The sequence below is a fragment of the Lutjanus erythropterus genome, chromosome 5 (assembly GCF_056507025.1).
Source record: "Lutjanus erythropterus isolate fLutEry1 chromosome 5, fLutEry1.hap2, whole genome shotgun sequence".
NCBI lineage: Eukaryota > Metazoa > Chordata > Actinopteri > Lutjaniformes > Lutjanidae > Lutjanus > Lutjanus erythropterus.
The window spans coordinates 10,522,568-10,550,220 of NC_139321.1; the positions used below are offsets into that span (position 1 = coordinate 10,522,568).

Sequence of the window (27,653 nt, forward strand, 5' to 3'; positions counted from 1 at the left end):
CAACTTTCTGAGAGTCAGAGGAAATGTTTTGGGTGATGATGGTAAATGTCTGTGCTTGCGGGCCAGGGGCAGCAACATTTTCCGGCTGGCAGGAGTTGGTCCAGCAGCCGGGCGTTGTTCATTCACTCCACAGAGCAACTTCATGTCAAGTGACTTGAGAGTTGAGTTGGAGAGGTGTTGAAAGCTTTCCATCAGCCTTTGGCCCACAAGAACAGAGAGGACTCCTTTTCTGAGGAGAGACTGAGTGACTGACTGACTGAAAAGATTAAAAAAGTGTGTAAATAAAAGAGCAGCCGTTTTTAGATGTCTCTAAAAGAGGCCGTAACAGTACACCAGATTTTTACTTGTCAGAGTATCTCCTAAATGTTATGGAAAAAACAAGATGAGATAGATGTTAAATTGTAAGAGAAAATGTATATTAAACAACATTTCTTAGTCTTGTTGAAATAAAGACTGCCAATATTTAAATGGTTGTGAATGGTCTCATTTTCTCAACACACATGATTTACAAAAACCTGTCAACCTATATTCAATTGAAGACAAGATATTTAATGTTCAAACTGATAAACTTAATTTTTTTGTAAATATACACTCATTCTGATGAATGATGTTTGATGCCTGCAACATGTTTCATAGAGGTTGTGACAGGAGCATGTTTTCCACTGTGTTACATCATCATCATCATCATCATCATCATCTTTTAACAACACTCAGTAAGTGTTTGGGAACTGCAGACACAAATTTTTAAGTTTTGGAAGTGAAATTGTCCTTATTCTTGCTTGATATATGATTTCAAGTGCTCAACAGGCTGAGGTCTCTGTTTTCATGTTTTTTGCTTCATAATGCATCACAAATTTTCAGTTGGAGACAAGTCTGGACTGCAGGCATCGTGGTGTATGATTAAAATTTTTAAAGCTGCAAATTCAGGACAAACAATGGTCACTGCTATTTACCTGATGCCACAGATGTCGTAAATGGTGAGCCATAAAACTTTACAGAGCAGAATGTAAAGAAATCTCTCAGAGTTCTGTGCACCTTCACACAGTGACATGATCAAGGCTAATGGGGTGTCACCAGCCCACTTCCAATGCTCACCATGGGACATTTATACACACTCCTGGTGGATCCATCAGGGCTTGTGGGCTTGTCCCTCCAGGAAATCTGCAATCATTTGAGAGCTCTCTGGTTGCAACAGCTTATTATCCCACACACTCCTTCTTAAACATAAGAAATACAACTTCACACAAGCTGAAAATCTTGTCTTTGCTGATCTCCAGTGGTTTAACTTCTCACTGCTGCAGTGATGTAGACGTGTACAGTGTCACTGTTGTGTGGGCTGCTGGTACAACAAGGCTTGGAGAGTAACAGTATTCAATCACAGCTACAGAAAAAATATGTACTCAGATTACAGATATATTTAATAAAACGAGGGATTATTAGCAGGATTAAAATGTTAACATAAAGAACGATATGCACAGTACACACACATTACAAGACGAGTATCACATGACTCTGATCTCAGATGAATCCAGCTAATCTTAAAGCTGACAAATCTCTATCATGTCATCTAATGAAAAAAAATTTCACACGGTGGAAATTTTACCTTTTTTTTTTTGTTAAATCAGAAAAGAAGAACATCAGTGTAAGTTCTGCCTTCCAGCTGTAAAAATTCTGTCATTATTCATTATTCACTCAACATCTAATTTAAATAAACATTTACAGGTAAAACCTGCAATTTCACCATATTTGGTGTAAGGGTATACCAAAAATGGAAAGTAAACAAGTTACATAATTTTAATATTGTGATGCTTGGATAAATGGTAATTGTATTGGAATACATTTTAAAGTAAATCTCCCAACCCTGGGTGCAACAGAGCACTATTGTGACTACATCCATTAGTGAAGATGGCTGTGGTCAGAGGTGAAACAGATTTAAAACTTTCAACCAGAAAGGACAGTAAAGGCACCGCCTTTCATCCTGGTGTGGATTGTAAATACACAGTTTAAATGATATTTAGTCACCAGAGGAACCCTCCTTGCTATTTTGGCTTTCCCTGCACTTACAGAAGTTTATATTCCAATGCTATTAATACATGTGATGTTTTTTTTCCTCAATCTAGGTTTCTGTGTTTTTAGTAAATGCAAACATGAATTGGAACAAAATCACATTCAATTAAAAAGGATTTAGAACATCTGCACCAGAATTATAGTAGGCTATTCCTGACATATGGAGAGGGCTTTGAAACAGCTTTTAGACCATCGCTTAGGGAGATAAAATTTACAGAGAATATAAGTTGGCCAGTTAAATGCATAAATAAACAAATATCAGAAAACTTCACTGATTTTTTTAAAATGTCTGGTCAAAAAAAAATGTCTTAATAGGATGCAGTTGCTTCGGGGAACTTTGACTCATGACCTCTGTGTTTCTGACTACAGTCCTGCTCACAACACCATGTTCACTTTGGTCAGTGTTGTCTTACAGAACACAGTAAGCATCTAACACTTTTAGTTCACATGTAATTGGTGTTATCACTATTTATCACTGTGGGGAGACACAGCACCCAGCAGGTAGGCCCATCACAATATAAATACATAAGAGGCTCAAACGTCCTCGCAACTTTTAGCTTTAATGTCTGGCTGGGCTTAAAAACGTAAAGTATTTTCTCGAAACTAAATCCAGGACCCATTAGATATTCAGTTTAACACTGTACTGACCGCAGTAACACTCTATCAAATGTACTTTTTTTTTTTCCTACACTGATTTCTCTCTTTTCGCTTAGTTCCTGTGTGTACCACTGAAACCTGTCCGGCGGAAGTTGTGATCACGGGCTTGTCACAAAAGAAATGGCGAGCGGCATCGGCAGTGAGTAATATTTCTTAAATCTTTCTCAATTTCCTCTCTATTTGATACCAAAAAATAACAGTAAACAAACTCTAACATTGTATTCCACCCAGTTTGTTTGGAGATGGTGGCTTCGTTGCTCGAAAAAACGTTAAGTTACACCGTGTAGTTGTGTGTGTCTCATGAATGTGTCCCCCGTAATCAACATTGCTAAGCTAACGCTAATATGTTATTATTAGCCATTCCTAAGTGGATGTTATTGTCTGTAGAGCCACGGTTAACTATTGTACATTAAATTAATATGTTTTTCGACCCTTCGCACTTGTAAGAAAATCAACAAGTGCCGTAATAAATTCTTAAAAGCATCCTCAAAACATACCAGCTAGCGTGTTAATATTAACAAAATAGCTAGCAGTAGCTAGCTAGCTAACTTTAGTAAACATAAACGCTAAGGTCCGATCATCAGCGCAGCTGTGATCTGCTTTTATGTGGTATATGTTTTCATCATTAATGCTTTACAGACCGTATGGTTTGTTTGGATTGTAAGGGGACATGGCAGTCATACACAGCGTGTGTAACAATAAACTGCCCCGGTGAAAACAAAACAAACCATAACTAACGCTGCTCAACCTGAGATGACAGTAAGCTAAAGTAGAATCTGAAATTAAAGACATGTTGATTTATCAGCTCTGACAGAGTGTACTCATTGTTGCGTTTATTGTGGATTTCGTGCATTGTGGATTAGTTTGTTTTGTGTAGGGCTGCAAGTAATGATTAGTTTCATTGTCAATTAATCGGCCAGTTATTTTCTCGATTAATCAGTTAATAGTAGTGTTTTCTAAAATTGTGAAGAATGTTAATCATTTTTTCCTCAAAGCCTAAGATGATGTCCTTAAATATCATGTTTTGTTCATAACCCAAACCAGCCAGGTGCTGCAGAGAACAGCTGGACATGTTATAATTTCTCTGTGTATTTGTGCTTTTTTCACAGAACACAAGATACTGAATGTGGGGCCAACAGAGCCCTGGTCAGTCAGAGAGAAGCTGTGCCTGGCTTCCTCCGTTATGAGGAGTGGCGACCAAAACTGGTAAAAAACAGAAAACCTACTCTACACTCATCTGTTTTTGTCATTCACAAAAGTCACTGTCACTGGACAGTCACTGTAATTCATATTTAAAAAAAAAACAGGATTTCTGTCTGTTGACTTAGAACATCCACATGTTCAGTAATAAGGAGAAAACATGGTTATTAAGAAACTGTTATAGCTCCACAAATATTTAGTGGGAATAGAAAATCTACAGTCAACCCAGCATCTGACAGACTGTCTCCACTATATCTGGGAGAGGGTGAAAGAGCATCAGTCCATCAGTACACATTTGGGATTTACTTAATGTAAGAGGCGGATGGTGGACTCTTAAAAAATGAGCACATTAGCACACATACATTAGCTGGTTGTGTCCGTTCTTTAGGACATGGTCAAAAAAATACTTGTATGTGGACTGTTAAAGCTGTTTCTCTCAATTCTCACCACTAGAGGTCAGGCTTGGGTAAGATATACTGTCTGTATGGTAACAGGTAGGATCAACTGCTTATTGATTCTCATAATCATGTACAGTGACTCATTTTTTTAAAATGAATCAGCCAGACATTTCAAAAATCAATTAAACAACAGACAGAAGTGGATCATTGCTGCATCATTTTGACAGCTGTCATGGAGCTGCCATCAGTTTTTCATTGATGGTCATATGTTGTCATATGTTGAATGAAATCTGTATAGTTACCACAAGCATTTATTTTCAGATTATTTTTGCAGAGTGTGTGCTTATTTTGAGGAAATTCTCTCTGTCTTCCAGGGTGTCTGTAAGTCGAGCCATCAAGCCTTTCTCAGAGCCTGGTCGTCCACCTGACTGGTTCTCACAGAAGGTGAGAAAGCTGCAAACCCACACAACATTTTCTGTTGTTTCTTGAGCACATATCTATTTTTATTTTTTTTTTACCAGATGATAACAAATTTTCTCTCTGTTTTTCAGCACTGTGCCTCACAATACTCCGAGCTGCTGGAGGCCACAGAAGCACCTAAGTCAGTATCATAATATAGACATAGACACAAACCTATGTGCAGAATTATAATAATGTGTTGTTACCTTTTGTTTATTTATCACACGCACACTAAACGGTGTTTGTGTCCTCCTTTGCTCCAGGCGTAAGCGTGGTGAGAAGGGTGAGGTGGTTGAAACCATTGAAGATGTCATCGTTCGTAGGCTAACCACAGAGAGGATAGAAGAACTGAAAAAACTACTGCGAGACTCACAAGAGCAGTACAGGTACATACACACTTAAAAGCAGACCTCTTAAAAATGTTTTAACGTTGTGCGACGTGAACTTTAACCCCTCTGTGTTTTCTGTCCTGACAGGAAGTTGAAGAAGGAGGTCGATCTCATACAGACGGGTCACATGGACTCTCAGCTGAAGGAGCTGTGGGGCGAGATCACACTGTAAGACTGGCTGATCTGTTTTGAATAATTTCTTACGTAACAACTGACTTCAGGCTTGCAGCACAGCATAGGTCTATGAGCAGTAATGTGACTTAGTTGGTCTGTCAGTTCAACACTTTAGTCCAGAAAGTGAAATATCTTTACAAGCATTGGATAAATTGCCAGGAAATTTAGTAGAGAAAGCCATGGTCCTCTGAAGATTAATCTTAAAGTCCAACTGAAACCACATTTAGTCACCCCTTTTTCCAGGCAACAATAATGTTATTGTGTTTTTAAATATATTGTTAATAGGTTTGTCTTATTAAAAGTTAAGAAAAAAGTCTTTATATTTCTCCCTTAAGTTTGCAGTTTTTTTCCCAAAGAGAACACAGGACAAGTCATTTACAGAACAGATATTTGTGCTGTAGCAGACAGATAAAAATTTAATTTAACTTAATTTCAGTCAGACTTGAACAACTAAAGAGATCCTTGACTTTCCAACATTTTTTTTTTTTCATGACAAAAAAATGACCTTTTTGCTAAATAGTGCTCTGTATTTAGCCTCTGCCCTTTTGATGGTCAGAATTAGAGTTTCATCTACCATGCAGTTCCCTGAAAAACTCCACAGTAGCACAAAAAAGTAGTGAACTGTGTACATACACTACTTCTGCTAACAATCCCACAATACCGAGCATTGCGTTTTATACTGTACTTGCAAAAATTTTTGTGTGACTCAACATTTGTCAGTGATGACACAAAAAGACGCTGAGTCATAAATGTGATTACTGCTCACTGTAGAGTAAACTACAGAATGTCTGTTTCATTGAGGGTATTGAATGAGTGACAAGGCAGTGATTTCAGACACAGCCCTGGTTTCTCTTGGTCAATATGAATGGCAGCAACAGTGGAGCATTTAATTGCTCTGTTACACACCAACAGTTATTTGTCCAAAGCCTTGGAGACCGTTCACCCAGCCCTTTCCTTAACTGCAATCCTACCCATTACCTTTATACCATCTTGTATACCATGTTTCCAAATTGTTAAACTGTGTGATTTTCCCACCTCAGAAAGAAGAAGCAGGATGAGGATGAAGCAGAACAGAAGAGGAAAGCCACAGAAACAGCGTATCAAGGTTGGTTCAGTCTGCACACTGTTACGGCCTCCTATTGAAATAAATGTGGGTATTTATTGTGAACTACTTTCTTATCTCCATGATAGATGTTACCATTGTGTCATCTTCCATAAATGGCCCGGTATTTGAAGTTGCATCAGAAGATATTATAATCAAAGTTTGATAGCTTTACAATCAGAATATCTGACATTGAGTTAAGCAAGTTAAGCATTTGATAAACTTCATAGTGATTGCAGTGTTGTTTGTTTTTATGACATTGTTAAGAACAAATAAGTGCTGATGTGAAATTTCAGACACACTGCTGATAATATTAATGATTAACAGCTTCCATATAAAAAATGTTTTAATTTGTCATAAAATTAGTTTTCCCCTTTCTGCAAGCCTTGATTAAAAGTGTCTAATTTGATCTTTTTAAAATTTTCACTACTTTTTACTGATTTTGAACAATATGCCCAGATTGAACAAGTCAGTCTATTTTATCCCCAGCCTCTTGAATTCCCTTTTACTATTTAAACTGTACGGATGCTCACTGATGTGTTTATTCTCTTTATTCAAACATTCAGGTCTTGTGACCATGTAATGGCTTTTGTGGATAGATGTGTTTAGTGTATGATGATATTTATGCAGATATATGGTGATACCTGCGTTTTTCAGTTTTTGGATTTGCAGGTTATGTAAGGTTACATGAATATTTAAGATTAATTGTGATTTTTTTTTTACTCTGTTGTCTGGCTGATGATGCGTCAAGCAGTTTCAGGTGATCATCAATCTCAGCACTCCTTTGATTGGGTGATTGGAAAATTGAGGCAGTCTCTATGTTTGTTTATATATGGAAATGTTTTGATGCTGCCAAATACCTGGTCAAGGTCAATTAAACAGAAACATTGATATTTCATACGTGTCACCGGAAAGCAAGACAGTGTACAGAAATGTCTCTCATCGTCTTTAATTTGCACCTTCGACGCACCTGTCACTCATTCAGGTGTTTTTTCAACATGTATAAAATTTGTGAAGTGATACATTAAAAAGACCTTCCTGTCAAACCAAAGAAGAAGATGTGGTATAACAGGATTTTTATTAAGAGTCCTTTGTCCTGGTTTCTTCTTGGAATATTTTTTAAAATACTTGCTAAGACACGTGTTTGTCTCTCCAACATACTTGGGTTGAATGACAAAACCGTCACATGATGCTTGCTCATGGTTTCTGTGCTGTGGGTTTTTTTCTGACTCCTTGAACATCGTTCACTTAAAGAACAGACTGACTCATTCTCTCTCTCACCCCTCTCTGACCTTCTCCCTCTCCATCGCAGCTCGTCAGGCGGTGAAAAACACACCTAAGCGTCTGCCCAGTGTTACCGTACGCTCTCCTTTGGGTGCCAGCCCCCCCACTTTGGACTCTCAGGCTGATTCTTCGGTCCCCACGCCGCCCATGGACACAGGAGGTGTTGCCTCTGATGACGCCACCACCCTCTCCGTTGTAAGAACAAGCTCATACAGAGCAGCGTTTGTTTTGTATACCCAGCAGTGATGAGATACCACAAGAATGCTGCCAACACTGAGAGAAAACTGTGTTAAACTGTGTTTTCTTGATTGAAATCATCTGTGGACTCCACAATAGTGCCTTTCTGTACCTCCGACTTGTTTTTTGTCTCATTATGAGTCGAGGGAAAAAGATCCCCACACATTATGGTGTTTTTGGCAACCCCAGCTCCATCTGGAAGAAAATGGTTCAGATATTGCGAGCTCACTGTGCCAAGCGCTCTGACTGATTCTTTGCTGTCTCCGCCAGGCCCAGGGGGTCGGAGTGTTTCTCCCAGCGACGGATGCTCCAGGCCCAGGGCCCAAAGACGGAGGCCTGGCTGCTCTAGTCGATGATTCACCACAAAAGAGGCTCTTAGCCCAGAAGGCCACGCCACCGCCCTCACCTCTCCTATCAGAACTGCTGAAAAAAGGCAACCTCATCTCAGCCAGCCCTCGCCTGGTGAGAGCAAGCTGAGCTTGGGTCAAAATATCTAAAACTACAACAATACCAGGAGCAGAAAATGATAGAAAAGGAGATGATGCAACAAGCAAGACTCAGTTATTAATACCTCAAATTTGCTGTGTTTATTTCTTTTCCCTGTGACAGTGCAAAATGTGATGACAGAATATTCATTTTAAAAGGCCAGTTGACTTAATGAGGGTATATGTGATGCAGGTTTTCAGTAGTAATGGTTTTTCAGCTCACAGTCTTATGGGTTTTCCTGTGGAGTTGCATTATTACATTGACTTTTTTTTTTTAAAGCAGTAATGATTCGCAGGCAGCAGATCTTACTGCAATATTCTAATTAAATGTCAGTTGGTATTGTTTGAATTTTCCACAGTAGTCTAAATGTCATATCAGTACCAGATTAAAACCTCACTTTTGTGTCATGCTTGTATTTCTTCATGTCAGGTTGGGGAGGGAGACTCTACTGGAAACCTCACCAATGGAGTACAGACAGCCACTGCAGTCGCCTTACCGCCTGGTCATGATGTCATGACAGGTAAATATGCTTTGCATATTTTGTTCGTTCATACAGACAAATACACACACTTGATGCTTCTTACTATGTGAGAGCGCCTTTTGTAGCTCAGTGTATGAGTGGCTTTTGTTACCCCATGCATTCATGGTTCTGTTTAAAAAAAGAAAATTGTCTTGTGACTGTAAACTGTAACTACCACCCCTGGTGTACAGAAGATAATGACAAAGTTCAGTTTGAATAATTACTACAAACTCTGCAGTGTGATGCTCCATGTGTTGTTGCGTTCTTGTTATTTATTCCTCTGTGTGTGTTTGCAGATGGTGAAACAGAAGCTGCAGTGAAGGCAGAGCTCGGCGAGGAGACGGGACTAGTAGAAGAGGACCTTGTAGCCGTGTCTTACATGGGAGATGAGTTGGACCTGGAGACAGTAGGAGACATCATTGCGATCATAGAGGAGAAGGTACATACTGTGTGTTTTTGTAAAAGGCACCACATCCATTTGCTTTGTGGGAAGCAGTCCTGCTGCACAAAGCATGTTACCTTGAAGGCAGCTCAGTTTGTGAGATAACATGAGGATAGTTCCTGTGCTTGAAACACATTGAAATGCCAGACTTTCAAATCTAAATTCTTATCCTGGATACCATAGAGTTATTTGCTGTTTATTAAAGCAACATTCAGTTGTTTAATGATCATTTTGAGATGTTTTTGGGCTTTGGGAACTTGTGCAATCTTCACAAATTTTCCACATTTTATAGACTAAATGATTAATTGATTAAACATGAAAATAATCAGTAGATTTATCGATAATGAAAATAATTGTTAGTTGCAGCCGCACTATGTACTAGTTGCTAGCTGTGTGTGTGTGTGGTCACTTCTCAACACATAATAACCTTTTTTTTCTCCCCATCTTTTCTGTCCTCTTGTGTCTGTGCTTTACTCCTCCAGGTCGATGACTCTGTGGAGGCTTTAGACGCAGCAGCGGTGGAAGCAGCTCTCTCTCTGTGTGAAGAGGCCGTCTCAGAAGGACACACCCTGCCTGGCCCCTGGGAGACCCAGGAGCTGAAGGCATCCGACCCGACACCCACAGTCCAGGAGCCCGATCCCACGCAGGAGCCTCAGGATGTGGCCGCAATGTCCGCCCTGATCCCCGCAGGCATGGAGACCCAGAGTCAACCGGAAACTAAGAGAGAAGAACAGCTGAAGGGAAACTGTGAGGGACCTGAGGTGACAGGAAGTGACGTTACATCTTCTGTCACCTCTGATGACGGTGTAACAGGAAGTGAGGTCATGGAAGAGGGGGTGGCAGTGAAGGAAGCCACTGAGGCAACGGTCAAGAGTGAAGGAGAGGAGTGGAGCCAGCCGGAGCCCAACCCACCTTGCCTAGGTGGGTGGTAGACACACACACACACACACACACACACACACACACACAGAGAAATCATGATGATATATTTTACCCATTCTTGAGGATGGGTGCAAATCAGGTCCAACAAAAAAAAACCCTTTAAAAAATATTACTACCCACACTACCTAGAGTGACAAACAGAAATGATTGGTTTATGTTTTTCTTATCCCCTTCTCATCTTTGTCCCACAGACTCTGAGGACAGCTCCGTCTCTGGAAAGGAGTCCAAGGTAACTCACTCGTGCACACTCACACACGTGCACAACCTTTGTGAAACTCAGTCATTTTACTCTGTATGTGTGTTTGTTCTTGAATCCAGGAGGTGAAGGAGGAGGAGGGGGGCAGTGAGGGTGACCCAGAAGAAGGGATGGAGATGAAGGAGGAGTGTGGGGAGGGCGAGGGTCCCTATCTGTCGGAGGTGGAGCGGGCAGCCAGCGAGAGTGAAGATGGCTACGGCCCACCTTCCCAACGCTACACGGCTGATTCACTGGCGAGCAGCCCGGCCTCTTCGTCCCAGCTGTAGGTGTCTGCATGCGTTCATGGTTGCACAAGTCATAGTTCTGTCATAGTCTTTTGAAGTGGCCCTTGGGAATCCAGGGCCTTGTCCCACAATAACCCCTGCCCTTACCGCAACTAAACATTTTGGGAGAAATTCTTCTTTCTATTCTCAGATAGCTTAGCTGGCATTAGTCATGAGTATTCATGTGATGCCATCTGAGTCAGATTAGGGCTCCAATTCTCTGAGCTAAGCAGTCTTTGGCTGCTGACATTAAAAAAAATCTAACAGTATATGTTTTTGTCTCTCTGCCACTTGTGATTTCTCTTCTGCTTCCCGTTTTCATCCACCGTGGACTTCACAATCCTGTCTTCGTTCCCACTCTGTCTTCACTTCCCCTCTCCTCGCTCTGCTCTGCTCTGCATCAGATCCACATGTGGTGAGGATCAAGAGGCAGTCCAGGCCCAGAAGATCTGGAAGAAAGCCATCATGCTGGTGTGGAGAGCCGCCGCAAACCACAGGTGGAGTTTCTTGGAATGCCTCAGCCTCAACAATGAATCAAGTGTTTGTTGGCCAAAACACTGAAGCAGTACCTCTCAGTCTTCATGACTCTATCAGGCTGTATGTCATCAAAAGTAGGACACTTGTCTTAAAGAGGGTGATTAGTATTAATGAATATTGATCATACTAGGTCCATTCATGCAAAAATATTAAATACATGGCCATATCCAGGATTTATGAAAACATCATCAGTGTGATGCCTCCAGCACAACCTCAGTGCACCAAAAAACTTTTGACTGGGCACCAAATGATTCTGTAAAAAAATCCACATTTATCTATTTATTCATTCAGTTGACCAGATATGTTTTCTGTAAATTTTATCTACCAGTATGACAGTACTAAATCTAATCTGTTTAAATATAAAGAATGCATCAGTATATTTTTTGCCTTCAAAAACCCCATTAAAGCTACATTTCCACCCAAATGGACCCAGCCTTCTTAGTCTCAGGAACTACTTTTCAAGTAACTAAAAGGTTCCTTCATCCCGTCTGCGTTTCTACCGCAGTCTAACGACAAAGGCGAAGATTAGGCAAATTAGGCTACTGGCGTATGTAAAATCATCAGCTACTTTTACATATAATTTTTGCGATTATAAGCAAAGTATAAGCTCAGTGTTGTCAGTCTGTCTGTTGTTTACTTTTTACTATAACTCCATGTTAAAATGGTGGCTGAAATAAACATTACGAGACCTCAACCAAGTAGAAATGTTAAGTGCTTCAAGAAGTTCCACTGCTTTTGTTAAGTACTACCCCCTAAACAGGGACATTTTTTGGATGATAAAATACTGCCCCTGGAACTTCACTTAGACCCTGGTCACTCAGTTCCTACAAAGGTTCCTAGTCCCAGGGCATAATTGTGAAAACCTCCTGAAGTTACTGAAATTCCCATTTTCCCAGAAGCAAAACAAAGGATGACCTTGATTCTATAAACAGATAATACAGACAGATAACAGATAATTGTCAATTACCTGCAAACAGGAGAGGAAATAAGCAATATCCTGTAGTAGCCGAATATTTGTGAAATTAAAGTAAATTAAAGAATGGGACATCTAATTAGACCTAAATCTGGACTGAACTCCACAGTCTGCTAGTTGTTTATTCCACATTGTTGTTGCTTTTTGTGTCTTTGGGCTAATATACTTGGATTTAGAGCCTTAGTTTGAAAGATTCTTGCCTACTGTCGCAAAAAAATGTATGGTGGTTTTCACTTTCTCGTCTCAACAAGCCTCAGTAAGTAATAAACACAAGGAGACATGGTCTGGTCTGGAACAAAAGCACTGCGGAAAGAGCATCTACGCCCCAACAGTTTAAAGTGAGAAGGTGTTTTATTGAATTTCTGTTTCTCTCAGGTATGCCAGTGTCTTCCTGCAGCCTGTGTCAGACGACATCGCACCTGGTTACCACAGCATCGTACACAGGTAGGAACACAAACTCACATATGAATCATTTGTTCTGACACATGCTGCAGAGAATCTGAAGTACATTTAGATTCTACCAAGCAGATAATAGTAATGAGCTTTTGTTAAACAGTGTTGAATAACAAAGTTTAATAAAAGCATCTGCCTCTCCACCGTTGCTCCAGACCCATGGACCTGTCGGCCATCAAGAAGAACATCGAGTCCGGCGTGATCCGTACGACAGCCGAGTTCCAGCGCGACATCATGCTGATGTTTCAGAACGCCGTCATGTACAACTCATCGGACCACGACGTGTACCACATGGCGCTGGAGATGCAGCGTGACGTCCTGGAGCACGTCCAGCAGTTCCTGGCCACCCAGCTCATCATGCAGACCTCAGAGAGCGCCATCTCCGCCAAGAGCCTCCGCGGCAGGGAGGGAAATCGTAAGCCAGGAGAGCCGGCTGAGAAGGTGGGTTGGGCGACTTGGCGGGGGGGTCGGAGTGTCCAGATCCAAAAAATGTCACTGTTAATGTTTGAAACTGAACTGTGAAATAACAACAGGGAGCTACTAAAACATTCTGGGATGTGTAACAAAATCATGTCAGTCTTTGAAGTCCTTATGAGCCATGGTTGACTCACTCAGGTGTTTTCAAGTTTGTAGGAATAAACCTCTTCTCAGGAGTGTTTATTAGACGCTTGAAGAATTGTGTTGCACAATTCTTTGAAGTATTTGGATTTTGGCGATCTCAGCAAACTCCCTGCGTACAGTAGCTCCATCCCAACTTTAACCTGAGAAGAGGTCTAATCAGATTAACTGAAAGCAGCTGTGTGGGTGTGCAGGGCTTTAATTAATTTGATTACTTGCAGGTGGTGAAACATTTCAGAGAGAGACTTGTTGTTGACTAAACACTGCTCATTTACTGTATATCCTGTACCCCTAAGGTTTTATTTCTGAGGTAGTGAAATTGTGTCAAGCTTTTGAGCATTTGTTATTATTCAGCTCTAGAATCTGATGACTGTCTATTGTCTTGCTACCGGCAGACGTCATAAAACATGAATGAAAATACATAAATGTGCAGTATGAAATGGAAAACCTCATCCCATAACAAAATTCGTATGATACTTAGCAGAACATTACTGACAATGTCCAGGACGGTTCAGTTATGGTTTGGGAACGGAACAAATTAGCTGAAAAGTCATAAATGGATATTTCCATTTCACAGTCACTGACAATAAAGAAACTTGTTGCCATAATAGTGGACTAAAATTACAGATTTGTTGAACTGACATAGAAGGTAAAAAGACACTGTAGTGCTGTCCATTGTACTATGTACCCATGTCCTGTTTATTATTATCTTCTTTAACAAATTTAAATTACAGACATGATGGCCAGACGAAAACCCTTTTAGACCCAACAACAAGATCATCGTCTGTTTTGATACTTCACTGTAGACATTGTTGTAGACCAGTTTGGTGGACGTAACCTAATCCTAGTGTGTAACGCTCTGCACTAGGTCTATTTAATTACATATTTTTTTAAGAAGGGCCAGATTTGAAAAAGTGAATTGCAAAGAGTCATGTCTGGCCTGTAAAGTTTGGAATTTAAATGTGTAAAATAATGCACTTTTTTTTCTCCACTTCATTAGTTTTCACTATTGGAAAAGAAACATTATTTACAAAAGTATAAGTTTTGTAATCCTAGATTAGAAGTAGCTTGTTGTTTTAATAAATATGATGTTGCATTTAACTTTTTTCATTCAGTTTGACTCAACTAAATTCCTTCTGCTTAAACACCGTGAGTTAAAACTTTTAGATAATAATAAGGTGCTTAACAACATACATAAACAATGAAGGGTTAATTAGCCTACAGATAAAGTTAAGACCTTTAATAAACATTGTGAACACCCATAAACTGGCAGGTTATTTAAAAAAAATCACAATTCTGTTGATCATAAGACAGTATTGATCACCACTGATTACAAGTACTATAGTGTGTCCTTCCTTCAGTATGGGACAGTTTGCTAATATGAATAAATCTAGATAGATCTAGATTATGAGAGTAACTGTTTCACTTTCTGTTGTGTAAAGAATTTGCACATTTTACTCGTCATGACATGACATTACATTGATCTACCTTAGTACAATTAGATCTATGAATTTAAACAATCTTAACTTTTCAGAACTGAATATTCCTCATTTTGGTTAATTGTGCGCGCTCACTGTAACTGAATGATGCTATGTTAATTTGCTCAGGTGTGGCTGACTGTCACTCAGTGTAATTTATGGTTAAATGTATGTGGCAGATTCAGTGATGCACTGAGGACACAATGAGTGATTTTGGTGTGTGTCAGCTGACAAGTGTACCAATCTCTCAAAAGCTTGACACGTGGCTCTGAGGATGTGTATATACTGTATGTGCCTTCACATCAGCGTCATACAAGTCGGACATGCACACATTGTTGAATCCACGTGTCACTTGGAGACATCTGCTCGACTCGGTGCAGTCGTCTGTCACCAGATCCTCTTTCCTCCGCTCGCTGCAGTGTGCTTCAGTGGAATAATTCCTGCTCTTGACTTCCCAGCTGATTCATGTCTCCTGCATGTTGGCTGCACCTCCTCGCTAACTTCTGTCTGTCTGCATCTGCCTGTCACTGACTCAGCTGTTTGTCTGTGATGAATGTTCATGTTTGCTGTTTTGTGTGTGTGTGTATTACTTAGTCTTAACTGTTTGGGTGTGTGAGTGTTGAGTGTGTGTCTAACATGGTTATGTTGGTCATGGCATTGTTGAAGTATCATGGAATGTAGTTCCAGACGACGAAAATTTCCCAAAGATGTCCAGACGGATGGGTTAAGTTTGCAGATGGTTTACTTTATAAAATATAGCCTATCTGACAAAATGCTCTACTAATCATTAAATATTTTAAAAGCCTAACTGGAAATGACTTGTGACCACACTCTATTTAGAGCTCAGCTGAACTATGTTAAAAAAAAAAAACATTTCTTGTTTATGGAAGGGCTACAGCTGGATGAAAATGATCATATTTTCTATAGAGGCCATGATGAGAACTGTGGTATGGTGTTTGTGTGAGTTGTCTTAAAGGGATAGCTCAGATTATTTAATGTGGGGTTGTATTACCTACAGTAGATGGTGGCTGACACGCCCAGTTTGGAGAAGCAGAGAGGAGTACCATCATGGAAGCTGACAGTGGACAGGGTCAGCAACATAAGGTATTTTAACCTGAACTGTCCTTTAAAACACTGAAATCACACAGTAACATAAACTAACTAACAGATCGAGGCAGTGGTACACCAGTAACAGCTGTTATCTGCAAGTAAAATGACTAATTTCACCCACTGAGTTTGGTTTGTTTCGACAAAGCGATATTTTACTCATGTAACAGTGCATCCTGTTGGAAAGGCTGTCTGACGTCAAAGTGGTGAAAGTATTCTAAATATACCATGTACTTTTTGTGGCTAAAAAGTTTTGTTGCTGACCTTGATCTTAGCAGTTCATTGTTTAGCTTCACTGCTGGTGCCCCTCTCTGCTTCTCTAAACTGGGGGCGTGCCAACCGCCATCTACTGCAGTACGCAGGTAATATACAGACTATAGATAAGTATCTCACACAACCCCACATTAAATAATCAGGACTGTTCCTTTAAGGGCACGTTTGTGTGTATGGGAGTGTGTTTGCCTGCTTGTGTATGTGCCTGATTGTCACCTGATTGCTTTGTTTATCTACGTCTGTGTATCTGTCTATATATATATATATCAGTCACACTATGTACTGTCTGCATATGTGAGTCTGTGTGTGTGTGTGTGTGTGTGTGTGTGTGTGTGTGTGTGTGTGTGTGTGTGTGTGTGTGTGTGTGTGTGTGTGTGGACATCTGTGGTCTTGATGTCATGTGAATTTGTGTGTGTTTGTGAATGTGCCGTGCAGCAGTCGGATGGCCGCTCGCTCCTCCGCGTGCTTCTGTGTTTGACGCAGACTTGTAAGAAACTTGCTTTCTCACGCACATGTGTGTGTTCTCTCTCTCTCTTTCTCACTCCGATGTTTGTCCTCCTACAGGACAGTGTCCCAATGGCCTCTCCTGCTTTCCTTCTCTCTCTCTTTGTAAGTATTCAGGTTCTCCCTCAGATTTCACCAGAACCAGGCCACGTTCCGCACACGCTTGTCTCAACGCAAACACACACATACATGATGTAACACATCTGTCTTTACCTCTCATCTCTTTCCTGTCTCTCAGCTCAGTTCTAGGTTAGTGGCATTAAAAGAACCAATCAGCAGCAGTTCTAAAAATATTATTATTATATTAATTAATTAATTAATTAAGTATATTAATATTAATTAATATAATGATGACTGCAAATATTCAGTTGCAGTTCATGTCACTTTAACATGCTACCTGTCAGGGCTGGGTATTGTTTGAATATTTTTGGTAATTCTAGCATAAAAGTTGCATTTTTCAAAATATATAATTAAAGATTATAGCCTAATTAATGACTAGGGATAATATTCAATCTTTAAAGCCTAAATTATTTGTGTTTTTTCTTTTGCAAGTGCATGAAAATGCATTTCATGCACTACTTAATAGTAGAGTTTGACTAATAAATCAGCTAAACTGATAAATGGGTTGGTATCAGCTTATTGCAGGTATATTGGTATCACTGTACATGTCAGCCAGCAAATAACAATAAACCTGTCATGAACGTTAAGGAGTCTTGATGAATTTTGGTAGATCAGTTTATCATGTGTTTTGGTCAGAAATGTCATTTTTAATGCAAAATTGACACTTTTTAATAATCTTAACCCTAACTTTCCATTAAAAATGACATAATCGATTAAATAACATCAATGACAACAGTCAAAAACATACCTAAAAGGTTCTTCATGTCCGTGACATGTGTCATGTCATGGTTATGATGGCGTCATGTCAGTGTTATGCTTACCGATTCAAATATCAAGTGAAGGTAATTTGTCTTGAATATTTTGTGTTTGAGACTTTAAATTCATATTAACTCAAACTTTTACTCGTGGCTAAATAAGAGACAGTTAAAGTTGTACAACAAAAACATCCGTAATGTTACATGTATTTATGTTCAGATTAACACTTTGACTGACAGTAACAGTAAATAACCTCATAACTGTTACCACACTCTGATCCAGATATTGCTAAATCTTGATTTGTGCACGTACATCTGTGACATCACTCTCCTAACGGAGCCTCGGTCAGCTCAAACCAGTGAGAACAACTCGCACAAATACAGAAATCTTTCATGTGAAATGACTCAAAAATGACACCATCAGTCGTAGTGTGCGGCTGAGAAAACAGGTTTCTGTGGCCTCTAAAAAACATCTAGTACTTTGTCTCCTCTTTTGATTTCCTTTCAGTCAAACATGATAACTTTTTTGGACTTTGGACTATTTCTCCAATGCTTCTTTGTCTTTTTTATGTCCATGGAAAGTTTTTATCTAGTCAGTTGGGATTTACAACAGTTATGAAGTGAGTTGCTCCAACAAACTTAAGTATCGAATACTCAGTAGCACTGACGAAAAAAAAAAAACGACTATCAGTACACAGCGATTCTCAGCTTGTAGATGATTGATATAACAGTTAAAAGGGTCTCTTTGTCTCTCACTCATCCTCCCTGACAGTTTCACACACAACACACTGTCCATGTCACCCTCATAAACTTTAAGTTCTGTTTGGACACAATATTCTCACCACACACACACACACACACACACACACACACACACACACACACACACACACACACACACACAGGCTCCAGTAACCTTTCATCATCCAGCTTCCGTCGACCTTCGGTTAATGACCCCATGCCGGTTTCCTGTGTTTTGTTTTTTTTGTTGTTGTTGTTGTTTTTGTGCGATTGTCTGTGTCTCTGCATGTTCTAATTTTCTTTTCTTCTTCTTTTCTTTTGAGGAATTCCTTTTTTTATCATCGTTTATTTGTGTTCTTCATTTGGAGAGGAAGCCTTCCGTGGTGGACTGTGCTGTGTTTTTTTTTTTTTTTTTTTTTTTTGTGCGGAGCTCAGTCACGTGAGGAGGCCCACCACAGGGCCTCTCTTCACACTATCCAGCTAACTTTTGACCTGTATACCCTTATGTTAATTTTTTTCTCCCGCTCTCTCTTTTTCTTTTCCCCCCGTTTGTCTTTCATCTGTCTCTCTGTTGCAGGACGGAGGCACCAGGGGGCGCCGAAGTGCCATGGAGGCCGACCTCAAAATGAAGAAATAGACTGAGATTTCAGAGGCCAAGACACTTTGAGAGACAAAGAGCCGCTCTTGGGATGGGAGAGGGGGATGGAGCTGAATTCTTACTGGTCACCTTGGTTGTTTTCTAAAGAGGACTGTGCAGTCTCTGTGAGCCTGTGTGTGTCTCTGTGTGTGTGAGTGTGTATATATACACACTCATTCATCTGTGCTTGGGTGTAGATGAGGGTAAGTGTGAATGGGTATGCCTGTCAGTGTGCATGTGTGTGTGTGAGAGCTGCATCGAGCCTCCTCTTCTCCAGCTCATATGATTGGTTAATGTGCAGCGCCACCGGGGTTTCACTGCAGGCCAAACAAGCAAGAGCACCACTTTACCCAAGTATCATTTCACCAGCGAAGGTTCAACATTTCCCTCTGCAGAGGAGGAGCAGCGAAGAGAAGGAAAACACTGTCACCAGCAATGTTTGTTTGGGATCATATAATGGAGTCCCGGTCATCAGATTGGATCATGTTGAATCACGGATGCATTAATACTGGTACTGCACGTGCAATGCAACCAAGATGCTGAAGCTATATCAGTTTGATTAATGCTAAAATGTGATTCTGAGATCCACATAAAAGCTATCAGAAATCTAAATAAATAACTGGATTTTATGCCTTTTTTGATAAATGTAAGAAGGGATGGCTGTCCTCATTAAGAAAAGCTGATGAAGCCACCAAACTGATGGCTTTTGTCTGCTTTGCTTAATGCCCCACTGTGTTCTCCATGTTTCAGCCCATTAACTGCAAATTGTATTTACATTTCTGCTGACCGTTTTCCAAAGGCACATGTTTTTAGATAAAATGCCTTCCTTCAAGCAGCCCTGAGCTTCCATTACACTTAGGAAACAATCATATTTTAACTCCAGGAATCAACCTCGTAACTAGCTGAGATGTGAACGATGCTGGAGAGATGTACTACATCACTGTAACCAACAGACTTTTTCTTGAGACCAAACACTTCTGGTGACCCGTTGAGAAGAACTGCCCACTGGGGGTGCAACGTTAAGTCAGTATGTTCAACAAAAATCTATGACAAAATTAGTTGCCGGCAAATGCAGTTGGCGACAATTTGTCAATTATGTCGTTGCACATGTTTTTAGCACTGGAACCATCACAAAATGGCAAAATTCTGGGAACATTTCACCCTCAAGGTGACAAAGAAAATTATTACCTGAAGATTTATAAGGCAGACTTTGCTTATCATGGGAGTTCAGTGATAATGCACAAATATTTGAAGAGGAGGGACATAAGACATGAGGACGATGTAGACTCAGACTCATCTAAGTAAGATAGCTTGTTAGCTAGCTTGCAGTTAAAAGCCAGGACAACTCAAAAAGTTCCTGCGGTCTGAAAATACCTAATGTGGTGCTTTTGTGTTTGTTTTGTTACATCGCCTTTTGTAATTTTTTCTTGCATTTAAGTACACTCAGACACCTGACAACTGATAAAGTATGAATACAAGCTAGCTGTCATGGAAGTGTTAAAATGCTTCTTTTTTTTTTTTTTGCATTTATAAGGTTGTTCAGCTGCAGGCTTTAACATCTCAGATGTCAGAGTGTCCTTGAAAGCACCGTCAGAGTTTACAAAACAGTGACGATATAACTCTGTTGAGAAACAGTAAGTGAACAAGCTAATTACCTTCACCTCAAATAAATAGAGATGTTCCGTTACAGTTTTGTCCTTTGCAGTTCTGATACCTGAGTCTTGCTCTGTCAGTTAGTTAAAATAATTCTCTTATTGTATAACAGCTGTATACAACTAACCCTGTACAGATGTGTAAATGTGGCGTACAGGATGTTGCTAGGAAGTAGCGGTCCAGATTAATTTCACAGCGGTTAGTTGCATTGAAGTGAACTGAATGGAAACCAGCAGCTGCCTTTGAAGGTAGAGAATCATAAAATCAAGTTGATTAAAAACCAAACCATACATTCTTTGTGAAACAGTCAGCAGTGGTGTGACTGCGGGTGTTTCAGTCGGGCTGTTAGCGGGCTTGAAACATAGTATGTGAAGATTGTTGTCGCAGAAATAGTATTGAAGCATCCCTACTCGTCACTTAGGATGTAGCCAGACCGTGCTATGTAAATAGCATAAGAAACATGTTTGTGTAATGTGTGTTAGATTGGAGTACAAAGTTTTGTACCTGTGAGATGGATCATGTAGAGTTTTGTGTTTGGGTAGCTGATACATGTATCATGTGTTCTGTTGTACATTTGTTAAATAAAAAGATTATTTGATCTAAAACTAGTTCCTTGTTGTCTCGATCATTACGTGGTCAGTTTTTTTTTTTTTTTTTTTTTCCCGAACATGACTTCCAGCGTCATCTTTTCCTGGAAATCTGCCATCACAAGCTGCATTCAGTGTCCTGAAGGGGCTTGTTGTAATGATCTGTGACGCTGCACCTTGTTTAATCATTTTCCATCAGTTGCAAACAACTCGGAACTCAAGAAGTTGTAAAAGTAAGTCATTAAGTATCGAGTCCCAGAAGTGTTGGCAGCAGATGTCGTGATAATCTATAAAACAGCCAACGCTTTACAGCTGCAGTTCTCAAATAAGCATCTGTGACGTTTTGACATCCGTTTAAATTATCGTGATATTTAAAACTACAAGAAGTATTCAACTGCTCATGAAACAGTCTTTAATTTATTACTGATGCTTCTATATGACCAAAATCAGCTACTTCTGTGTAGTTATTCTTAATGTCTGTCCTACATTAGCCAGTTAAAAAAGGCAGGAGATTTTTCTTTAGATATTTTTTTTTCTGTTATATTTTGTGGTTATTACGATGGCTTTTGTCCATAAGGGCCTCGAAAATCAACACAATATTAATATTTCTTTATAATGGCTTTAATTTTTGCTGAAGACTTTTTAGTTCAACTAATAATATAAAACATTTAAAATATAAAATAGTTCATAGAGTAGTTCTAATCTAATAATATATACCTTATTATAAATCTTCCTTACCCACACGTCACACATAAATGATGGAAACCAGTCAGTCCTTCCAGGAAGTTGTGATGTTGCGATCGCAGAAGTTCACACAAATTCAACCAGTCCCTGTGAATTCTGTGCAGCCTCGCAATTTTGTCCAGTCACTGCAACTTTTCCGCAAATTAGACAACATACATGTCCGTCTCAGTTAACCCTGTCAGTGGTTTGTTTTATTGTTCACTAGTTTTTTTGCATATATATTTTTCATTTATTTTGTTACGGGAACTGAAAAGAACATGTCTGACATTGTTATTGTCATTGCATTGATTTAATCAATGCTCTGTGCATTTCATCTACAAATGAAGTATATTTTGTTGGAGTTTTTGTACTTGTGAGCTTTTTTGGTGAGGTTAGTTAGAATGCTCAAAACTTTGATTGTAATAAAATAATTGCAACTTTCACAATTTTCACTTGCTTTTGCAATTTCATTGCAACAAAGGCCTAAAAAGAAGACACTCTTAATGCTCTTCTGTTGTTCTGTCATATAAATGTTTCTAGTATATTTGCCAAGACGTCCTTGGCTGAGAGAAAAAAGAGAATTTCACTTGCAGTATACACAATTATCTAAAGTATACTCTATACAAATACACTCACTCAAATGAAAAGCATGGAACAAATAAATAGTGTAAGAAAAATTTATTTTACAACTGCATAAATAACAAAAGTTCAACACGTCAGGAGTGAGACCTGCCCACTCCAGAAGGAAGTTTATGTGTTTACAGTGCACATGCGAACATTCAACCATTCTGTGCAAAATACTGCAGTCACACTGGACAGACAGAAAACAAGCAGTCTGACCTCCTGCTCAGAGTTAAACATTCAAACATGGAATAAAGAACAATCCACTTCCCGTAACAGGGAAACTCCAGCAGTTTCCAGTGCAGTCCAGACCAATATGCAAGTAGTCTGTACATTTAAGGTGAGGATGAGGATAACATTCACACACAGAGGTAAACAGTGAAGCAGTTTTACATCCTTGATTTCACTTCTAGTTGAAATCATGAATGACCGGGCTGGCAGAGGAGTACAGCTTCCTCTTCACCAGCCGGTACTCTGCTCTCAGCTTCAACACTTTGTTGGTATCAAAGATGTGCATGAGCGACGGCCAGCCGTCCTCCTTGTCTGCCTTGAAGATCACAGACAGTTCAAACGTCGGGGTGACACTCGGGTCGGGAAAGACGCTCCCCACAGACTTCAGGCCATCTTTGCGCTCCACGTAGACCTTAATGGAGGCCCCCCGGAGCCCACAGGGCTCATCAGCGGAGGAGCGCACCACATCCTGGCCCACTCGGGTGGTCATCTGGCGTGGCAGCAGCAGCGCCTGGCAGTGGAGGGTGGATGCTTTCGCTTCTGTCAGACAGCGCTCTATCTGCCGGGTCACATCCTGCTGGAGGAGCCGCTCTTCATGCTCCAAACCATCGTCCTTGTTGGCAACTGTGGAAAGACAACAAGAGTGATGTTAGAATAAGTCTGTAAAATACTCATACATCACAGTAATTACAGTTTAAATAAAAGTTTAAAAGTTACTAGCAGTTAACTATTTTCTTGTCAATTAATTTAACAAATGTTTCTTGATTAATCAAATAGTTATCCGGTCTATAAAATGTTAGAAAATGTTTAAAAATGTCCAATGGTGTTTTGCAAAGCCCAAGATAACATCCTCAAATGTTTTGATTTGTCCACAATAAAAAGTTAGTCAGTTTTAGTGGAATAAAGAAACCAGAAAATATTTACTTTTCAGAAGCTGAAGTCAGAGAATATTGAATATTTTTCTTTAATAATTACTCAAATCGATTATCAGAAAAATTGGCAATTAATATAATTATTTAATTAAGTTAATTTAGCAATCAATGTACTGATTGTCTGTTGCAGCTCTAGTTCAATAACAGTGTTTATATTTAAATTTGCCTTTTCACAACCACTGACACTCAAAAGCAATAAATTAAATAATGTCTTTTTCACCTCTGCCGTTTCATTTCACTTTCATCATGTGAGAAATGACTAAAAACACGAGTCATCAGAATAAAGTCTCTGCATCAGCAGTGTGAAGAGCTCAGCCTGTCATCAGCTGATTCAACACCTCCATCAGTTACATCAGAAACCAATTAACTCGTTCATCCGCCAAGTCATATAGTTCCAGCTCTTCAGTTACGGTTTCAATATAAGCGCATTAATATTAAAATGTGGTTCGCCCAATTACAACCGTTTGAATCATTGAACGTTTACAACGTAAATTGACTGTATCACTGGTTTAAGCCAACAACTTTCTTACTGTCTGCCACTGACAAAACGTAGCGCTATATCCAACTTTTTTAACAACTTACAAGGCGAGTTGATGTCTTTCTCATCGCAGCTCTCGACGCTCCCCCGCCGGGCTGAAGAGGTCTGCCGGCCCGGGGCAGATGTGAGCTGGGAGAAATACTTCCCGATCATGTCAACGACACTTTCTTCCTCCGACAAGACGGGCACTCCGTGTCCAAAGAGCAAAGCCGTGGTATAGACCATCCTGATTCCTGTTTAAGAAGCTCCGGTTTCTCCTCCGAACGTTTGGTCTGTGTCTTCTCCATGTATCGAGTTGGGTGGTGAGAGCGGCTCCGAGGGGGACCGGCGGAGGTTTTTATACCGGAGGAGCCGCGGGTTGCATCAGCTGAGCTGTGTGTGTCACAGTGGGCGGGACTGACCGGTTCGATCGAGAAAGTTCCTGATCTGTGGCTCACGCAACATGTCCGGGCGTTGCACACAGTCAGGTAAGAAAGACTGAGCTCACATCAGTCACGTACACATAACACAATAAAAAAAAGTAAGAACAGAGGAATATAATAAAACCCTGATTACTTTTATACGTGTACTTTTACTTTCATTCATTTTTATTTTCTGTTATTTGACTGAGCACTAGCAAACATCGCTAACATCTCATACTTGCCAACTTTGAGACTTCAGAAATAGATACCAAAAATATTAATTTCAGAGACTGTAGAAAATGAAAATTAAACACACTGCAATTGCCCTTTTATGTGGAATACTTTTAATTTTGTTTTTTAAAGGGATAGTGGAAAAAAATTAATTCTCCATACTGCTTCCTCTGGTGTAATCCAAGTCCCTTAAAGCTGCAACATACCAGTTGACTAAAAAAAAGTTGTTTCCATCATGTTTTAAGCTTAAATCTTCACTGTAGATCCTTCACTTGGAGCCATGTTCACATGCACACTTTAGGAGATGTAGATTATGCCAAACAAGCAATATGGAGGCATTTTTCAGTTGTTTTTTTATGTTTGAAAACTGGTCACCATTCACGTCCATTGTTTGGGAGATTTTCCTGGGAAACTCCAGCAGTGTTTTGCAGACTAACAATATAAACCCGACCCTCAGTCGGCACGGGGTGAGTAGATAATGACTGAATTTTCCTTTCTGGGTGAACTATTCCTTTAATTCTCAGTAAAGAATACAGAATTATTTGTCCCTCTAGTGCAGGGGGTCTGCAACCTGCAGCTCCAGAGCTGCTCTCCATTGGCTCCCTGACTTTGACAAAAAAAATATGTTGAATTTTGTTATAGTTTTTAATTTTCATTTATCATTGTTGTATGTGTACACTGTAAAAACAAAAAGTTGAGAAAACTCAAACTTTCAAGGCCAACTTGAAGTTTTGAGGAAGTTTTACCTAACTACAAATCTTTTGTTGAGATAATTCATTTCTAATTTGGATAAACTTAAATCTTTGAGTTTCGAAACCCCAAAAAGTTACATTTGAAAAAATCATTGACCCCAATAAAGTCCTACTATATTCATGTTCATATTTATCAAATTCACCAGTATCAAAGATAATGTAAAAGGAGGGAAATTTTCTGCATAACTACTTTTAGTACCTTTACTTTTGATAATTCTGTACTTTCACTTTTGTAAGAAGTTAAATGCAGGACTTGAAATTAAATCTTTTTACATTGTTGTATTAGTACTATTACTTAAGTATGATCTGAGTACTTCTTCCACCACTGTTGATAATTGATCTAAAAATGTTTAACTACTGATAAATTGAATGAGCATATAGGCTGCAGTGGAAATGTACCAGCCTCTGACTAACACATAGTGTCATACATACTGTGGTCTAAATAAAACTAATTATATGCAGTGTACAAATTCAGTGTCATAAGAGAAGTTGTGTTAACCACAACACCCTTTCAGAGAAGAAAATGTTCTTATACTACAGACTAATGCTACTGATATGGCTTGTGTCATAATAATCCACATTGTTTATACATGCTTTATATAAATACATTTTAAGGGAATCAAAAATAAAACTTGATGATTTCTGTTATTAACATACGTTGCTGCAGCTGCAAGTAGCAGGAGTCAGAAAGGGGGAAGTGTGGGCACACAAATAGAATGAAAGGGAAGTTCAAATAGTGGAAATTATTAAAGAAAAAGTTATCTTAAAAAATCTGTATGTTGAGCAAGGCGCAAGAAAATCAACATACAATTGCTTCTAGCTTCGGTAAGTACTGAATTCCCTGTAGGTGATTTTTGATGTGTGTTTTTTTTTTGACAGTGTTCTCCAGTCTCGTGGCGTTCATGGAAAAAAAAGCCTCTGTAAATCTCAGGTCCAGACAGCGGGACACTCAGAAGCGCCTCACCTGATCTCTTTCATTTCACAAAAACCCGATGGCAACAGGTGGGAGAGGTTCTTTTACCGCTGCTGAATATTTCTTAACATTGCTTAACGATTAAAGTGCTTATTTCATGTATTGATTCATCAGGTTCTCAGTTCATGCACATGTGATACGACTAATACAGTCTTGCTGCCTGTTAAAAAGTATTTCTGGCATGATGAATAAATCCAGTGTGGAGTTATACTGAAGCTGCAGGCAGCCTTCTATAGTTTAACCCCTAATCGGTCATAAATGTTGAGTAACAGAAAGAAATCACACAGAAACATACTTAAAAAGAACAGTGGCTGAAATAAACATAAAAGCTTTACACTTTGATTAGTAATACCCATGATATTTTTCATTTTCATAGATATAAATAGTATTGTTATGAAGTTTTACAGTATTTGTAGAGAAACTTTGAGAAGGGTTTTCTTTGAGAATATCTGCTTTTAATGTATATGATGCCTGTGAGGCTGTCAGTATGTGTTTGCATGTGTGAGCACATCAGGTCTAGACATGGAGGCATGAGCCCTGCCTTACTCACAGGTGAGTAACGCGGTCTGACAGACACCATTCACACACAAACACACACACACACAAACACACACCTGGTCGAGCATCGGACGCGTATCCAATAAACACAGGACTCTATATTTCTTCTCCATTTATGTGACTTCCACCAAAATTATTATAAAACATTCACCCGAATTAGATCCGCAGTTGGTTAACAAACATGAGTAAGAAAAACTGCAGGTCTTCACCGTGTTAGTGAGTAATAAAGAAAATAAAGTAGTTATATGTTGGTCACAAGAGATTTTATTTGGGTCCCAAAATAAATAAGATGATTGAGGAAATTCTGAAAATTTAAGATTCATATCTGCAGTGCGTCTTTTATAAACCATTTAAAATGTGTATAATGTTTTAGTGACGAGA

General features: G+C 39.4%; 2 protein-coding genes and 1 long non-coding RNA gene across 4 annotated transcripts; 2 read left to right on the forward strand and 1 right to left on the reverse strand.

Moving 5' to 3' along the window:
• The first annotated feature begins 2,790 nt into the window (after positions 1–2,790).
• brd8b (bromodomain containing 8b) lies at positions 2,791–19,914 on the forward strand. Of its 2 annotated transcripts, XM_084718755.1 has the most exons (19): positions 2,791–2,863; positions 3,834–3,930; positions 4,697–4,766; positions 4,874–4,923; positions 5,045–5,167; positions 5,258–5,338; positions 6,385–6,449; positions 7,759–7,925; positions 8,238–8,429; positions 8,883–8,973; positions 9,270–9,412; positions 9,898–10,336; positions 10,549–10,586; positions 10,676–10,875; positions 11,281–11,373; positions 12,762–12,830; positions 12,995–13,280; positions 16,880–16,924; positions 19,013–19,914. In XM_084718755.1, the coding sequence occupies exons 1-19, from the start codon at positions 2,845–2,847 to the stop codon at positions 19,070–19,072; spliced, it is 2,328 nt and encodes a 775-aa protein (XP_084574881.1). In that variant the 5' UTR covers positions 2,791–2,844; the 3' UTR covers positions 19,073–19,914. The 2 variants fall into 2 exon arrangements, with proteins under 2 accessions (XP_084574881.1, XP_084574882.1); XM_084718756.1 differs by lacking the exon at positions 16,880–16,924.
• Positions 19,915–22,851: 2,937 nt separating this feature from the next.
• LOC146326481 (DNA damage-inducible transcript 4-like protein) lies at positions 22,852–24,688 on the reverse strand. The gene is made up of 2 exons (XM_084718757.1): positions 24,402–24,688; positions 22,852–23,511 (listed from the first exon to the last, which is right to left on the reverse strand). The coding sequence occupies exons 1-2, from the start codon at positions 24,580–24,582 to the stop codon at positions 23,066–23,068; spliced, it is 627 nt and encodes a 208-aa protein (XP_084574883.1). The 5' UTR covers positions 24,583–24,688; the 3' UTR covers positions 22,852–23,065.
• Positions 24,685–27,072, forward strand: LOC146326482 (uncharacterized). The gene is made up of 2 exons (XR_014770605.1): positions 24,685–24,824; positions 26,621–27,072. It is a non-coding gene; the product is annotated as an uncharacterized LOC146326482 (long non-coding RNA).
• The last annotated feature ends 581 nt before the right edge of the window (positions 27,073–27,653 follow it).

What these genes read in the sequence shown, in the direction of transcription:
- brd8b (XM_084718755.1), top strand. An exon ending in TACCACAGCATCGTACACAG is followed by an intron (nt 12,831 to 12,994) that starts GTAGGAACACAA and finishes CCGTTGCTCCAG; the next exon opens with ACCCATGGACCTGTCGGCCA. An exon ending in CAGGAGAGCCGGCTGAGAAG is followed by an intron (nt 13,281 to 16,879) that starts GTGGGTTGGGCG and finishes GTCCTCCTACAG; the next exon opens with GACAGTGTCCCAATGGCCTC.
- LOC146326481 (XM_084718757.1), bottom strand. Translation starts at nt 24,582, where the DNA reads ATGGTCTATACCACGGCTTTGCTCTTTGGACACGGAGTGCCCGTCTTG. An exon ending in GAAAGACATCAACTCGCCTT is followed by an intron (nt 23,512 to 24,401) that starts GTAAGTTGTTAA and finishes GTCTTTCCACAG; the next exon opens with TTGCCAACAAGGACGATGGT.